General features: G+C 37.6%; 1 protein-coding gene across 2 annotated transcripts in view; it reads right to left on the bottom strand.

The window, feature by feature from the left end:
• Positions 1-16948, bottom strand: part of MMS22L (MMS22 like, DNA repair protein) — an 85840-nt gene that overhangs the window by 42013 nt on the left and 26879 nt on the right. For both annotated transcript variants that reach the window (XM_063311872.1, XM_063311865.1), the window contains exons 11-14: positions 14253-14315; positions 11137-11256; positions 10379-10605; positions 8536-9045 (exon numbers count right to left, since the gene is read on the bottom strand). In XM_063311872.1, the coding sequence (XP_063167942.1) occupies positions 8536-9045; positions 10379-10605; positions 11137-11256; positions 14253-14315 (920 nt within the window). The remainder of the gene's footprint in view (positions 1-8535; positions 9046-10378; positions 10606-11136; positions 11257-14252; positions 14316-16948) is intronic.

The following is a 16948-nucleotide window of genomic DNA, read 5'->3' as shown; positions in this document are numbered from 1 at the left end:
TCCAGTCTGCAGCTCTTCCTCCTGTCTCCCAAGGTCATTCCCGCATACAATTACAGCTCTACAGCTTTTATTCTAGTAAATTACTCACACAAACATAAGAAGCTGCCTTATTGTGACTGGAATCTATTTAACCTGGGTAATAGATTACTGGAGTTTCAGAAAGTAAACCTATACAAAATTTTGATTCAAATCTCTGAATCAAACTGACTTTTCAAATTCAATTGCTGCAATACAATTTGAAACATCTAACCAAATCAACTCGATTTCCTGATTCGAACTACTGATTTAGATTGGAGTCAATTCAAACATCCTAACAAAGAGATTAGTCTCAGCCTTACACATAAAGATGTGCAAACCAATCTGAGTATCTTTTGCATACAGACCATGTCCCCTTCCACCATTAGGCAACATTGAGAATTAATGGACATTTCTTTCTAGTATTAATGAGCTAATAATTAATTATGCTGCTTTGCTTTGACATATGCATGAATAACAAAGAAATAAATTAATGCCTGCTTGAGTCCCCTAATTTAAGCTTTCCTCCTTTAGTTGAAACACACTTTATTCTAAGCTAAACTGAAACAAATTTATTTACATTAAAATTAAAATTTTGGGATGTAACAGAAGTATGACCCCAAAGAAGCTACTTTTTGGAATAATAACAAATTGCTTTGTTATAAGTCTTCCTTCAGAATAACCAAATGACCAAGTCATGGAGTGTGAGTGAAGTCAGGCCAGATCAACATACCATTCTGATCACAGCACAGAAACTCAATAATCAGAATATTTTAGATTTTATAGAACAGGAATGGGCAGCTTTTTTGGATTGTATTAAAAACAAATAAGCAGCTGGAGACAGTGGAGAATCAGATGATGTCCCCAAATGACATCACCAAAGGAGAGAAGGTAGAATTTTAGTTGGGCTGTGCAAAGCTTTCAAAAGAGGTGCTTCTCAATATATAATAGCAAGTACAAAGCACCTCTTTTGGAGTCATTAAAGCAGCCATGTCATTTGCCAGGCTCATGGTAATACTTCAAAAGTTACTTGTGGCCGTCTCTATGTATGTGTGCATGTACAACTGCTTTGCTGGGCTGTGGATTGCAAAATATCTCTTTTGAAGGCTTTCCACAGCCTTAATTTCAGCCCCTTTTCTTGAAGAAATTTCCCCACCTCTGGTTTTCTGAATATATTAAACACCTTGGCACTTTAATTTTCTTTCCTGTTAAAAACTGCAGCTGAAATCTCAAAAAGCTGCAAAAATGGTGCCAGAGATTACATGCAACCCACCCATTTTAAAGTCATGGATTAAGGACTGGGAAGACCTACATTCAAATTTTCAGAGTTATGAAACTTACTGACTGAAGTCCATTTAGTATACATCTCAGCCTATTTCATGGGTTTGTTGCAAAGATAAATTAGAAGCAATGTATGCTATCTTGAGGGACGCGGTGGCGCTGCAGGTTAAACCGCTGAGCTGTCGATTGGAAGGTCGGCGGTTCGAAACCGCGCGGCGGGGTGAGCTCCCGTTGCTCGTCCCAGCTCCTGCTCACCTAGCAGTTCGAAAACATGCAAATGTGAGTAGATCAATAGGTACCGCTTCGGCGGGAAGGTAACGGCGTTCCGAGTCGTCATGCTGGCCACATGACCCGGAAGTGTCTATGACAACGCCGGCTCCAAGGCTTAGAAACGGAGATGAGCACCGCCCCCTAGAGTCGGACACGACTGGACTTTACATCAAGGGAAACCTTTACCTTTACTATGCTATCTTGAGTTCTTTTACACAAATGTAATGTGAAAAAAAGTCTAGACTTATCTCATTCCTCTCCCCTCTATTTCTTTTAAATATAAAGGTTAAGTGGGTAGAAAAAGGAGCTTCGAAATGCTTGCTTTGGGGGAAAAAGGGAATACTTACAAGACCTTTCTACTGATACCTTAGCCTAAGAAAAACTTTTCATAAGTACATTATAAATCCTAAAAAATAAAAGGGGCTATAATAGAAAGGTTGACAGTCCTTTAACTACAACATGGATGGATGGCAATAATTAAACCTCAATTTTGGCTACCTATCATTTTGTAAAATGAAAAAAGGAAGAAAAGCTTGCAATTTCTACAATCATTTCAAGTAGAATGTGATTACCACAAGTCTATATGATATGTTAAAGGGGATTGGTACAACTATTTGACATTCTAAGCTTTAAATACCAAGGCATTTAGTTAACACAGCGAAGTCAGTATTTTCATAATGCTACTTAATCAGCAATAAAGGAATGCTCCTGTGAGCCATCATCTTGGGTTAGCAGAAAAGTGGCATATGAAGTTATTATTAACTAACTGCCTACAGGGAGCTGCTTCTGTCTTTAATCAACGATCTCACTTCCTATCTACTTGCAAATTCTGACAGCCATAGAACTATTACACTCAGTACAGTTGGCAGAAATATTACATTTATGCAAGGAGTTGATACCTTATTCCCATTTGGATCTTAAAGTAGAAAGGATTGCTACAGTGAGACATTTTCCCCTCTGTCAAATCAGAAAGGCAACCAAGAATGCAAATGATTAATCTGGCCAAAGGTATTGCTCCATAATCCAGTTCCTCCCATGTACATGTGCATACACACACACAAAGTAAAATGCACTTCTTCACACAATATTTTTTTTTAAAAAAGTTGTTCAACTCTAGAGCCAGGAGGGAGTGATCTGACCATGACAAAGGACTGATGTTAACATTCCTCAACCCCAGATTACGTTGCCCCTTACCAAGACAAAAACTGTATCTAGCATGTGACCTCTGCTGTGAGTTGGGCCCAATAGGCTGGATCAGGTCCATGGTAGCTGTGGCAGCCATGGACTCCTGAGGGGCTTCTGACTCTGGGCCCGGAGACAGCAGTTTGAAGTCCCCCAGAACCATCAGTCAAGGGAACTCCACTGCCAACTCAGCCACAGAGTCAAGGAGCTCACACAGGAGCAGCAGGCTGGGATCCACCCAAATAACATTTAGTATGATTAATCAAACCTTTGTTAATATCTGCATTATTTCTGAAATAATTGCTGTTCATTGTTCTCCCTTAAATCAGGAAGTTTATTTATTTAATTTTAAATATAACTATTCTGTGTTTATACAAACCATTCAAGACCAAAGGACCATCTAAGGTAATATGCATGTAACACTTTAGAACAAAGAATGAATGAGTCCAGCTTCTAGATGGTTTTTGTTTTAAAAATACCAACTTAAACCAATTTATAAAGACTCTCCTAATAAATCACTTGCACTTTGTCAAACACTTTATCTTTGTTTAAACACAGCCTGGAGGAAAAAAATCAGCCGTCCTTGGATTTATAAGCTACCGACAGCAGAAGTCAAACTATTCAGACAGTAACAAAGTACTTAAGGTAAAAATGTAGGTGAGTTTCTTCCAAATGTTCAGAATGCATATTTTCTGCATTCCTTCCCTCAAATTGACCGATCAATAACTGCCTCATTATGGTATATGGCAGGATGATGGGGGAAGATGATTTCCACCTTTCCTAAAGAAGTTTGTGACTTTAGCTAGAAGAGCTGCCTCCAATGCAAATTATGGACAAAAACATGTTTATCAGAAAAAGGAAAGTCTGGAGGTTGCTAATCATCACACAAATCAAGAGAAAACATATTTGTGTTTAATCACAAGACTCCCATTTTATAAAGTAGTCATTGTTTCTTCCTTCTATTTATTTTTTTTTAAATCCTAATTTAACTGATGTAAGTTAGTTGTAGCAGCTGTGGTGCTACAAAAAAAATTCACCTGATATTTCTAAGCTGTACTAAGACCCACAAAAGCATGCAGGCTCAGAAATCAAGCAGTTTGATTGTAGCAGAAGGATCTTTCTTGCAGCATCCCTCAGCAGTCTGTCCTCACTGTGGTGGGACCACCCAAACCAATTCCCTGTGAGAAGGAATATCACATCCATCTCTTGTGGAACTCACTGTATCATCTGAGATCCTTCTGTCACATCTGGACAGCAGAAGAATGAAAGCTACTCCTGTTATCTTATTCTCCTATAAAGAAGATCTGTCTGGTTTTAATTATATAAAATGGTCTGGAAGCCCTTTAGGAGATGAAGGATCAAGTTTCAACACTAAGAACAACTGCTATTCATGGAGAACATCAGAGTTTAACTTCTCAGTAGACTTTTTCCTGTCTTTTGTTAAACGTTTGCCAAATATAGCAAATGTGGGAAGAACCTGAAGTAAGTAGATAATGGCTGGAAAAATTAATGATCAAAAACATTGCTACTATTAATTTCATACTCTTATATACCATTTATTTCATGATTTGTAATGTAAGACCCATATTGAAAAGGAGTATGTTAAAAGTATTATATTTATTTTATTTATTTTCTATCCCCTGCTGCAAAGTCCTACCTCACACCTCATAGTGGTACAGCAGTGACCCTGGCTGTCTGACGGTGAAGTACGACGGAGTGTATTCTCCGGCAGGTTCTACCAAGCCGTGAAGGCATCAGGCTGTTGGCCAAACGGTTTTATCCTTTAGGTAAAAGGTGCTAAGGTGGTGGTGCAGAGCTCGATTGACCAGAGGCTGCTAAGAATCTCGGGAGGCAGGCCACCATCCCAATCGACCATGGCCCTCTCGCTATGTACCTACAATTGTCGAACATTAGTGAGAGATGATCATCTAAACCATCTCATGGAAGAAAAAGCCAAATTGAGGTGCAACATCCTCCGTTTGTGTGAAATGCGACTGAGGAAAGAGTTAAAAGCAACCTGGAAAGACGGAAGCACAGTAAGACTTGTTAAGGAGATGGCCCACGAACAACTGGAGGAATTGGCTTCATTGTTAGCAAGGAATGGTCTTCGAAAATCATATTGTGCAATATTTCATCAGTGAGGATCGGATCTCTTCTTATTAAACTAAGTCCCAGCAGCACACTCAAGGTCATTCAGGTATATGCACTAACCAGTCAGAGCAATGATGATGAAATGGATAGCTTTTATGAAGATCTCTCAAATTCCCTGTCTCAGAAAACGACATATACAACGGTGATTGGTGACTTCAACATGATAATCAGAAAACAAGCTGTAGGGGAAAAATTTATTGGAAAGTATGGATCTGGTGAAAGAAACAAAGAGGTGAAAAGGTTGCAACAATGGTGGAAACCAGCAAACTATATGTTGGCAACACCTGGTTTAAGAAGAATATTAAAAGACGATGGACCTGGATCACTCCAAATGCAAGGGAGAAGAATGAAATCGACTACATTCTGATCGATAAAAGAAGATTATTGAAAGATGTCTCTGTAGTGCCTTCATTTAATACAGTCAGTGACCACTGGATGCTAAGGGCAAGACTAATTTTTGACAAAAAGATCGAGAAGAAAATCCTACGATTTGCAAATCAAAAGCGGTTACCAAAATCTCTTGATGAAAATGTCCTGAAGGAAAGCATTTCAAAGATGAATTGGAACATGGTAGAAAATCATAATGCAGACTATAACAACTTCATTGAGAAGCTGATGCAATGCACTAAAGAAGCAAGAACGACAAAGCCAAAAGAGACAAAACGAAGAATTTCGGAAGAGACCAAAATGCTTCTTCAAAAGAGAAGACAGATGGCTAGAACTGCTTGGAATAATGTTGAATATTTTCTCCTCTGCAAATTAATACAGAGGAAACCGAAAGAATATCTGAAGAAATTCCGAGAGCAGAAACTTCTTGAGGCAGCAAATAAGCGAAGCAGCATCAGAAAGCGCAAATGGGAAATAGCACTATGTAAAACAACAATAGCATTAAAAGATAAAAATAGAAAAGAAAACACAGGAAAGCAAGACGCCGAACAAATCTGCAAAGAATTCTACACAGACTTGTTTGCATCCCATTTGGACATTCCAATGCCGCCACTGACCGTCATGACCAAGCATATACCGCCCGTTTTAATAAGTGAAGTTCGGCACACCATCCATCAGATGACACTGGGGAAAGCTCCACGAAAAGATGGTATAACAATGGAAATACTGAGGGCTGGGGTTCACAAACTATAAAAAGCACTGGTGGAGCGCTTCACCAGGCACGTTGAGATGCAAAAAATTCCTGACTGCTGGAAGGTGTCCACTATAGACCTACTGTACAAGAAGGGAGATCGCAAAGATCTCAAAAATTATAGGCCCATTTGCTTATTACTGACTGTCTATAAGCTATTTACGAAAGTGATTACAAACCTCCTTACAAGAACTTTAGACAACCAATAACCATGAGAGCAGGCCGGCTTTAAAAGCAAGTACATCACTACTGATCATATATTCACTCTTACTCAGCTCATCAAACAGTTGAGAGAATATAAATTTCCGCTTGCAATTGCATTTGTGGACTATGAAAAAGCATTTGACGGTGTCGAAGTCAATGCAGTAATGCAAGCAATCAGTGAACAAGGAATCAACTCCGACTACATCGTGCTGCTCCAAGAAGCAAATACCAAATGCTTCACAAATATTACTCTCTTTGAAACCGAAATATGAATACCAGTGGAGAAAGGTGTAAAGCAAGGCGATACAATCTCACCTAAACTTTTCAACGCTTGTCTGGAAAATATCATGCGCAAAAGGAAATGGGAAGACAGAATTGATATAAACAGAGAGAAGATAAACCATGTCAGATTTGTGGACGATGTTGTACTGATCGCAAAGGATGCTCGAAAGCTGCAAAAAATGCTTCGACAACTTGACACCAAAAGCAGAAAGGTGGGTCTAAAGATGAATCACACTAAAACAAAATATATGCAGACAGGGAACCTTCCAAAATTCCAAATGAGGCTTCAGAATGAACTTATCGAAGAGGTTGACCACTATGTCTACCTGGGACAGCTAATCAAAATGAATAACAATCAAAGAGAAGAACTGGTTAGAAGAAAGCAAGCTGGATGGGCTAGATACAACTCCATTAGGGAAGTCTTACAGAATGAGAAGATCAATGGAAAACTGCATGCTAATCTTTTTAATTTGTCCTATCGGCGGTGCTATATGGAAGTGAAACATGGTCACTAACAAAGGCAGAAAAGGAAGAGCTTTCAAGAGCAGTAAGGGCTATGGAAAGATCCATGCCGAAAGTTTCTCTTTGAGACCACGTCCCAAGTAGCCAGATTAGAACATGAAGTGGAATAAATGATGTCATCGTCGAATATCGAAAACGGAAGCTATGCTGGGCAGGACATGTTGCGCGCATGTTGGATGGCTATTGGACAACAGCAGTTGCTGAATGGTATCCAAGAGAAGTAAAAAGACCTATCAGCCGACCTCCAAGGAGATGGGAAGATCCAATAGTTGAGGACTTTGGCCAAACCTGGAGAAGGAGAGCCAGGATTCGAGATGAATGGAAAGTGAGTTGTGACCAGCAGGACTGTCCGGCGACAGTCTGGTCAATCAAGGTGATCAAGGTGATTTTCTATCCCACCTTTATTATTTTTATAAATAACTCAAGGCAGCGAACATACCAAATACTCCTTCTTCCTCCTATTTTCCCCACAACAACCCTGTGAGGTGAGTTGGGCTGAGAAAAAATGACTGACCCAAGGTGATCCAGCCAGCTTTCGTGCCTAAGGCAGGACTAGAACTCTCAGTCCCCTGGATTCAAGCCTATTGCCTTAACCACTAGACGAAACTGGCTCTTATATATCTTTTTTTTCATAATTTGATCACGAATTATACATGCACATCTTCATTTATCACTGCTATCAGCAAGTAATGAGCACGCTTGTGTCTAACAGCTCTTACACATTTCATCTATTTTTATATTCAGAAACCTGAAACCTGCCAAGCTTAATTCAGCTCCTGGCTATATACAATGGCCAAATGGGTCTCTGCAGATGACAAATTCTTAATCAGATAAATTGCATCTTATATATATAAATCCATGTTTGTTTGCCACTTCACAATTTTGCTTCAGGGTATGTGTGAAAGCTGCTGTTCATCTGGGTGCCACCTCAAAACCATTTTTGTCTGCCCTGATATTCCCTGTTCCACCGTACTTGCTACTTTCTCTTGTCTGTCTGTCTGTCTGTCTATCTTTATATGCCCCCCCATCTCACACAAAGAGACTCTGGGCAGTGTACAACTATTAGATAAAACAGAAAATAGATAAACTATAATTAGAAAAAGATAAAATGTAATTATTAAAATAAAAATATTATCAAAATTTTTAAAATATACAAACCCCATGGAGAGAGCAAGAATATCAATCACAGTGAAGCCATCTAAGAATGACCCCGGTTCTCAAAACCCCCCAGGCCTGATGACATAACCATGTCTTGAGGGACTTCCTAAACAACAGCAGGGAAGGAGCGAGCCTCTCTTAATATGATACCGTTCTATTATTATTATATTATTTCAATCATATTTGTACACTGCTCAGATATTTGTAAGAAAAAGGGTGGTTCAGTACAATTTAATAAATACATAAATAGTAAGCCACATATATTACCCTGAAGCTGTGTTGAAATCAATAAAAAAAGAAACTTCAGAAAACTGCCATAAATAAATACTCACCTCAGCCTGAACAAAACAGCTTGCAGGAAGTTTAACACTGCTGCCAGTTCAGCACCTCGGCAACCTGGCAACAACATGCTAAAACCATCACTCAGCAGCTTTTCTTCAGAAAGGTTCAGGTATAAGCTGCTTTCAAAAACTTCTTGGACACCATCAACATACGTGGAAAGCAGCATCCAAAGCTTTCGTTTCTGCAAAAGATCATTTCTTGCGACTAAGAATTCTTTTGCCTTTTCACAAAAAGCCACTGAGAGTTGCTCAGCAAGCACGCTGACGTCCATGTTCTTGTCAATGTATGTTAAGATGAAAGCAAAGTAACCTTTCCAGATCAGAGCTTTCTGAGGAACCGTGGTAGAAACGGGACTGAGGAAACGCAGAAGTTCCATCATGCGGCTTGCCACATCTTCTGTCTCTGCTAGAGCTGCCAGCACCAGGAAAAGGTATAAGAAATTTTGAAGCCCAACTTCCGTCAGTTCACACATTCTTTTCTGGTGGAATTTGGAATAAATTCTGCATTATAAAAGAAAACCCCAACATATTTTCCTTAAAGCTTGTTTTGTATTTGTCCTTTGCATCAGCGATCTCTGTTAGTTTTCCATAAAAGAGTTCTTTGGAACTAAGACTATCTCCTGAACGCCTTTCTGCTAAAAATGAGTTTCTGTATGTGTATTTCTTAAACATTCAGCTTTGTTTATACCAGTGTATTCAGAATAAGGAACAAAAAACTTCACAGAGTAGGAAACTGTAGAGATGTGCCTGACAAGTGACTGAGCTAATGTAAATCATAAATGTCACATGAGAAAGAGGCACTGCTGGTGTTTGGAAAAAAAAAAGTTTTACTTCTGTCTACCTTTCATCAAACAGAAGCTGCTAATACATGAAGCGCAAATAATGTATGTGTGAAGTCCTTTGGGGAAAAAGTGAAAATAGATTTGAACAAATCTAACAGAACATTACTATAAATTGAAGTTTTTCCTGATGTACACTGAAATTTTAGATGCTGGTAAGTTTATGGCAGTCTTTTACAATCCAGTATTGTTGAGATCAGTTAGTTCAACACTTCCCATCATCTGTTGTGGCTAAAGACAAAGGAATAATCCCAACACATCTTTAGAGCAGCAATTTGGAAAACTCTGACCTACCCTTTTACTTGGATCTGAGAAGCACATTTAAGACTGAACAGGTTATGAGAGACAAACAAACAAACAAAAAAACCCACAGTGGTTTCTATCTGACCATTTTCCATACTGCAGCTCCTTAAACTTCTGAAAAGCCTCTGGGTCATCAGAAGGCCATCATAAAGAGTGGACTATAGCATGCGGAAGTCAATTGGAAGAAGAAATGACCAAAAATCAGGGAGACACACCTTGTGTGACTGGAATTCTTAGCACACAAATGGTTCTCATTGATTTTTGCAATACAACATCTGTTCAAGTGATGCTTTGGGGGGAAAAACATGGGGAACAAACAGGATAGAAAAGACTGCTTATGCAACTTTGGATGGATTCTGAAAGATAACGTATAAGAAAGGAACAAATTACTACTGGCTCAGTGTTCTAACTCAAATAATCCACTCCACAAATATAACTGTTAGCATGAATTGTACATTCATTGTTTGAAAATTAAAAAAAAAGAAAAGCCATGAATTCCTATTAATTACAAGTATTTTTTAATATTAAAATAAAATCTGGTTCTTCTGCAACCCCTCATTTTATGAGTATTTCAGAATTCATGAATACATCTTACAAGAGGGATGCTTCTAAAATAAGACAAAAAGAGTCCACAAGACAAAGCACATGATGGATGAACAGTCCTAGGCGGAAAACTATTAGAGCCACCATACCTTCCTTTGATCTGCTTCCATGGATGAACACCATTGATCTTTCCTGCTTTCTTCATTATTTGTGCCAAAATGCGAAGAAAAAATTGGAAACTGTTGCAGGATATATACATGTCAGGGGTATGTATGTCATTGCAACAGCTCTTTATCAACTCATACATAGACAAGGGTGTCTTGTTAATATTTGCAAGACCTTTGAGACCAAACCAAGGAATGGTAAAGGGATTGTTCTGCAAAAAAAAAAAAAGTTTCATAACATGGCAATTGCTTTCTCCTTTCGTCCACAAACTATTTTACCATAACCAACCAGACATCCAATAGCTGCAGAAGCAAAGAGCGCTCTAGCTTTAGGTCACAAGTCAGCTAATGAGTGCTAGTTGAGGACCTGCTGCTCTCTTCCTCTCATCTCCACCACAGCAGAAAAAGAAATGTGGTATCTTTGGGGACTTTGGTTCACCCCTCTCTTCTGAAGTGTATTCATTTGCTCAATATATTTATTAATTAGAAAATATATCATGTTCAATTTGTTCAATCTGTGGTACAGTGCAAGTTTTATTGAATCTGGAATTACTACATGTACTATATAGTAATAAGAAGTAACAATGTTGTGTTAAAATATTTCAAATGTTGTGGTGTTGTTGGAGTAAAATAAAATAATATAAAAATTAATAATGTACAATTCTACCACTTAACAAAAAGGACTGGGTTATTTTTCAAAAAATCCTCAGAGTGTCAGATTTTTCTTAAACATATTTACTAACCAGATTTTTGCTGTTGTGTTCCCAAAGTACGGTGACAATAGTGAGATTTACATCCCAGATACAGCTTAACGTCAAGCAACACTGAAGATGCATCCGTAACTGTTCTTCTAAAATTCCAGCCTAGCAGGCAAAACATTAAGATGCTGTTAGTTTTGTATTTATCAAGGTTTCTATTTAATAAAAACAACCTTGACTACAAGTCAAATCAAAAAGGTTCAGATTCTTTCTTTTATAACTGTCATTTCCAGCTTAAAAGGAAGTTCTGTTAAAACAACCTGCAAACTAGAAAAAGAAATCTGAGAAACAATGGTACTGTTATCTATTAATGTCTAGGCATATTTTTTTGGTGTTTGTACCATATAGTTACAAACATGGTATCCTTAAAAGATAATTTGGAGTTTAATTCATGGCTAGGCTTTTTCTAAGCATATCCTAGGGAAAGTTTATATACTGTTTTGTGCCAAAAATACTTCCTAATGCCTAAGTCCCATCAGAAACAATGGAAAAAGTCTTTAAAATAACTTTCTAGCTACCATGAATAACATAATAGATTTGGCTCACTCGTAAAGATTTTTTGTTGTAACTCTAAATACCAACACTTACACATTTGTTAGAGAGTTAGGAACATAGCATTTTAAAAAACAGAAATAAATTATAATTCTTAGTCAATTGTACTGGAACTGGTCAAATGAAAATAATTTTTTAAGGGCAAAACAGCGTGTTGATACAGGAACTTTATTTCATACCTTGGCTAAGTCCAGTGATCATGCTAAGTTAGAAATCATGGCTACATAATACAATGTTAGTTTCAAAGAAAAATGCTAAAAAAAAACCCCTTTTTAAGTTTGACTTATTTATATGATAAGCACAGCCTTTTTTGATACAAATGATTGTTTATCTTAAGAAAAAAGGTGTTTTTCCTTCTTTATTTTATTTATTTATATTTCAAATTTAGTCACCGCCCATCTCATTCAAAGAGCGATTCTGAGCGGTTTACAATAAAATGGGAATAAATACTGGTTAAACTACAATAAAACAATACTCTCAGATAAATAATATATTCCAAGGCATAGATGGTAAAAAACTTCTTAATTTATACTCAATCATATATTAATTATCTGTTTACATGAATAGGCCAAAACTAGGACAGTATTTATAAGGGACGCGGTGGCGCTGCGGGTTAAACCGCTGAGCTGTCGATCGGAAGGTCGGCGGTTCGAAACCGCGCGGCGGGGTGAGCTCCCGTTGCTCGTCCCAGCTTCTGCACACCAAGCAGTTCGAAAACATGCAAATGTGAGTAGATGAATTGGTACCGCTTCGGCGGGAAGGTAACGGCGTTCCGAGTCGTCATGCTGGCCACATGACCCGGAAGTGTCCTATGGACAACGCCGGCTCCAAGGCTTAGAAACGGAGATGAGCACCGCCCCCTAGAGTCGGACTCGACTGGACTTTACGTCAAGGGAAACCTTTACCTTTACCTAGGACAGTATTTAAAAATAAATGCTTGCTTGTCAAGACTCCAGTTCCAACAAAACCCAACTCCAACAAGCAGCTACATTTTTTATTCTTAAAATATCAGTCACAGCAACATAACTAAACCTACTCTACCACCATTTCAACCAAGACAGATTAGCTAAGTTTCCTAAAATTGATTTTAGAGTAAAATACTATATACTGTATTATGAAACTATATTTTATAGTAAAATATGGGGGAGGTTTTACTCAGCATTCCTATTATTATATTTTTCCAAGGAGTACCTAAAAATTGTAAAATATTTTTGAGGTAATTTGAATTTGAAAATCAGTTTCATCACATAAACAATGTTCAGTTAAAGCTGTTATTCTTCCCCAACCATACCAAGATTTTCACTTCTTTTCTTCCTTTTAGCCTTATAAATCAGTACCCAACCCTAATAATACACATAAAGCAATCTTATGTTAATTGCCCCAGAAGCAAGTTCCACTGAACTCAAAGAAACTAAAATATACATAAAACTGCACTGTATCACATTCGTTATATAAGATAGCAAAGCATTAATGTGCAGACATATTGGGCTGGATTCAAGCTTGCAGTCAGAAAAGTTTTGCTGGTACTAGGAGAATGTGAATTGGTGCTAAAATTCTCACAAATTCCTCTTTGTTTTTAGAACTCTTCCTCTTTGTTTTAGAGGGCTGATAGACCTTTTGAATGATTACAGGAGATGATGCTAGACAATTAGGGGGAAAGGGGGCAACAGATACAACCACACGACACTACTGTCTTCCTTAAATAGCAAGCTTCATAATGTTTGAGTAAATGGAATCTTGGATCAAGTTCTAATCTTGGATCAAGTTATGGATTAGTCTAAGTCAAAAGGAAATGCATAATTTAGATTAATCCTCTTGCTTGACTATGTAGCCAGCTACCTTTAGCTACACAAACAACTCAAACAAATTATTTATGTAATGGTTGATATTAATTTACAATTTATACCATGCAACCTAAGAACAAATTCACACACACAAAAAAACACCATTAATAAGTACAGCATACTTAAAAGTACTTTTAAAAGGAGGTCACTTCTGACCTCTGGGCCACAAAGTATTGCATTAACAGCTCTGCAGAAAGAAAAATGATAAGGTATGAAATGAGTGCTCAACAGCTACAACCTTATCAGTAAGAGTTTGATTCAAGCCTGTAAGACAAATTGCTCAGCAAGTCAAGTCACCTTCCTGCTGTGATGAGGATATAGCTGAATTTTCAATGCAATAGACTATCTCCCTTATCACGTCTCTCAACTTGATACCCTCAGATGCAGTATAGAGCTTACATTTTCTAAGCATCCTGTTCTTATTCCGAATATATCTTGTTGAAGGAGCCAAGTAACACGTCCAGGATAATTATCTCCACCCTGCACCTTATCTGCCAATTTATCTTCAAAACACAACCACTTAAGAGTATATCTTCTAACAAGAAGGAAACTATGTAGCATCCTAGCTCAGAAGTTCAACACGGCTGGACATACTCCAAATTAATTACAGAAAGCAATTGGATGAATAAAACACATTCAATCCTTTGTCCCCATATTTCTGGAGTAGCCAATGTCAAACTTTCACGTTATTATTAAAATACTTACTTGATTATTGATTGACTGTTTTAGCAGATCTTCAACATAAGGCCAGTTGGATTCTATTGGTTTCTGAATAGAACATAGTTGGAAAGAATTAATTTATAAATAAGTTCAATAACAATTATTATATAGAAGCCTACCCATAAGTAACTTATATTGAAGTCAATGGTCTTTCCTTCAGCTAACCAAGAATAAGACTGTAGCCTAAGTAAACGATGTAGAGGTTACAAAAATTTTAGGCTGAAAAGGAGTAAGTAAAAGGACATGAGGATGCAGCTGTATAAAGATCTGAAGGTTATACAGAAAAAACATAGGGAGGTTTCCTCTTTCATAAAAGTAGCATCAGGCTCACTCAGTGAAGCTGAATGGTGGAAGTTTCAGGACACCCCGACAGAAGTATTTCATAAAGTGCATAATTAATGCACAAAATTTACTACAACAAAATACAGTGATGACCACCAACTTAGATGATTTGAAAAAGGAGTAGACAAATTCACGAGGGTCTGTTTAATGCTATCTATATACTACTAAAACTCTCCTGTCTGTCTATAATCTTCAGTTGGCCAAAATGGTGCATCATAGGCAACAATTTTTGAAGCAAGGTACCTCAAATGGGCTAACTTAAAGAACACTTCCAAAATGAGGGACCCATGACTCCCATGGAATTGAAATTTCAAGGATCTTCAAACCAGTTCTATTCTCAAAGTTGTGGCCGCTGCAGTTAGCCGTGGTCACGTGACTGTGATTTCCAATACACTTCCCAGAAACCCATAGGTTGCTTGGCACAAGGGAAGATGGGAGGGGCATATCCTCACCCTCTTTCCCATCTCCCTCTGGCCCCTGCACCCAATTGGCTGGTGGCAAGACCTGATGGACAAGCAACAATTGGCTCCTTTGGAACCAAGGCCGATAACTGAAATCTCTTAATGGCGGTGGGTAGTGAGGGAGCGACTCAGGTGCCTGCTGATGAGGTAGGTCTGGATGGGGGGCACTGGTGGTTGATGGGTGAGTCCTCTTCCTCCCTGGAGGGAAGGGTCCCTTGGGGACACACCAGGATGGGGAGGAGTGCCATTTTCCTCACAGTCCACAGCTCCTGTGTTCCCCCCTCACCCAAGCAAAGTGGCAGGCAGTTCTGCAGGTCAGCTAAGGAGGAGAAGTAGGAGGAGGTGGCTTCACTGGGGCTCTGCTAAGGGTCATGAGGGGAGGGGAAATGGCATCAGCCTATATTATACAGTATGTAGAAAGAAGGATGACCCAACAGGTCACGGGTTGTCTAGTTAGTCATAATGCCTGGCCTGTATCACTGGCAATACCTGTTAGTGAGAAATATATTCTAGTATTTGTGGGTTTTCCATATGCATCTGGGTAGCTATTGTGGGCACAGATGGATAGACCAACTAAAGCCTGGGACTAATCCAACATGTTTCCTCTCATGACTTTATGTATGACAAGTAAGTGAAACTGTGAAAGACTATCTTCTTTTTCACTGTTTTTAAAATTAGTACATAAAAAAATATCCTCCTCTCCTGTTAATACAAAAAGCATTTCTGATCCTCACAGAAAACAAATTCATTTTGTTTTAGTTAGATAGAATAAAATATTTAATGTTGACTTTTATCTAGAAGAAAAAGATGTTCAGAAAGCATAAATATAATTTAAACTTATCCTTCATGTTCTAAAATCAATAATGTAAGTCTACCATACTGTATCTAAAGGATCAAGAATGCAGCTAATTTCAGTGGATTTAATATGAATCACAACGAGCAGTTCATCTATTTAGCTATCTTTCTAAAGATCATAGCCAGCATATGTTATAAGTTAGTCCTTCCGCAATCCTTAACCACAAGTCATGTTAATGACATGAACAAGAAGATCTAGAAATGATTATACCCTTTCTAATTTGGTCAACGCCAATGAAGAGTAAATAAATACTTATTTTTATATAAATCAAGTTTTGGAATACAGTTCAAAAGGTCTTCAAGGTCTTGAACTAAAAATCCCCCAAAATGAGAACAGACAGCCCTTTTCTATCTTTAATAAAAAGTGTTTTGCCTTTGAAATACAGATTTTCATAAAGCATTGCAAAATATTCACTCCCTTAGTATATCTAGCATTTCTGCCTAAGGAAAACATTTCTGATACTATTTGCTAAACAAACACACATGTAGTTCTGAGCTAATAGCATGAAATATGATTTTGCATTCGTCATGTTACTTAAAAATACAACTTGAGTTGCAACTTTAAGTATATAGGCAACATTTCTTTTTAATGCTATGCAAAAAAAATCTAGTTTCTTCTTCTGGTTCACTTGTTGAGCTGCTAAGCTGCTCAGCTGGAAAGCACTCTTTGCTTATCTTAGAAAGTAGTCATTTTAAACTATTCAAAGGTAAGAATATTTAGCTTGAAGTCATTCTAACTATATTTGATAGCCCTGAACAACATTAAAATTGACCCCTGCAATGTTCAAAAGTTGTAATATTTCTAATTCTGTTTAGTTTTTAAAATTTATTAATATAGCCTTTAAGAATACGATAATCTTTGGGTGTTAAGCAAAGACAGTTAAGATCTATATGTGTTTTACAAATTTTTAAAAAGTTAGATATTTTCTTAGAGAAATTTGATACTTTCCAATTTTAATCCATCACATATTATTATCATTAAATTTCTACACCAAAATTGATTCATATATCAGAGTTTATAAA

This window comes from Candoia aspera, chromosome 1 (assembly GCF_035149785.1).
Source record: "Candoia aspera isolate rCanAsp1 chromosome 1, rCanAsp1.hap2, whole genome shotgun sequence".
Taxonomy (NCBI): domain Eukaryota; kingdom Metazoa; phylum Chordata; class Lepidosauria; order Squamata; family Boidae; genus Candoia; species Candoia aspera.
The sequence above is the reverse complement of the archived record's forward strand: the minus strand, read 5'-3'. Positions and strand labels throughout refer to the sequence as shown.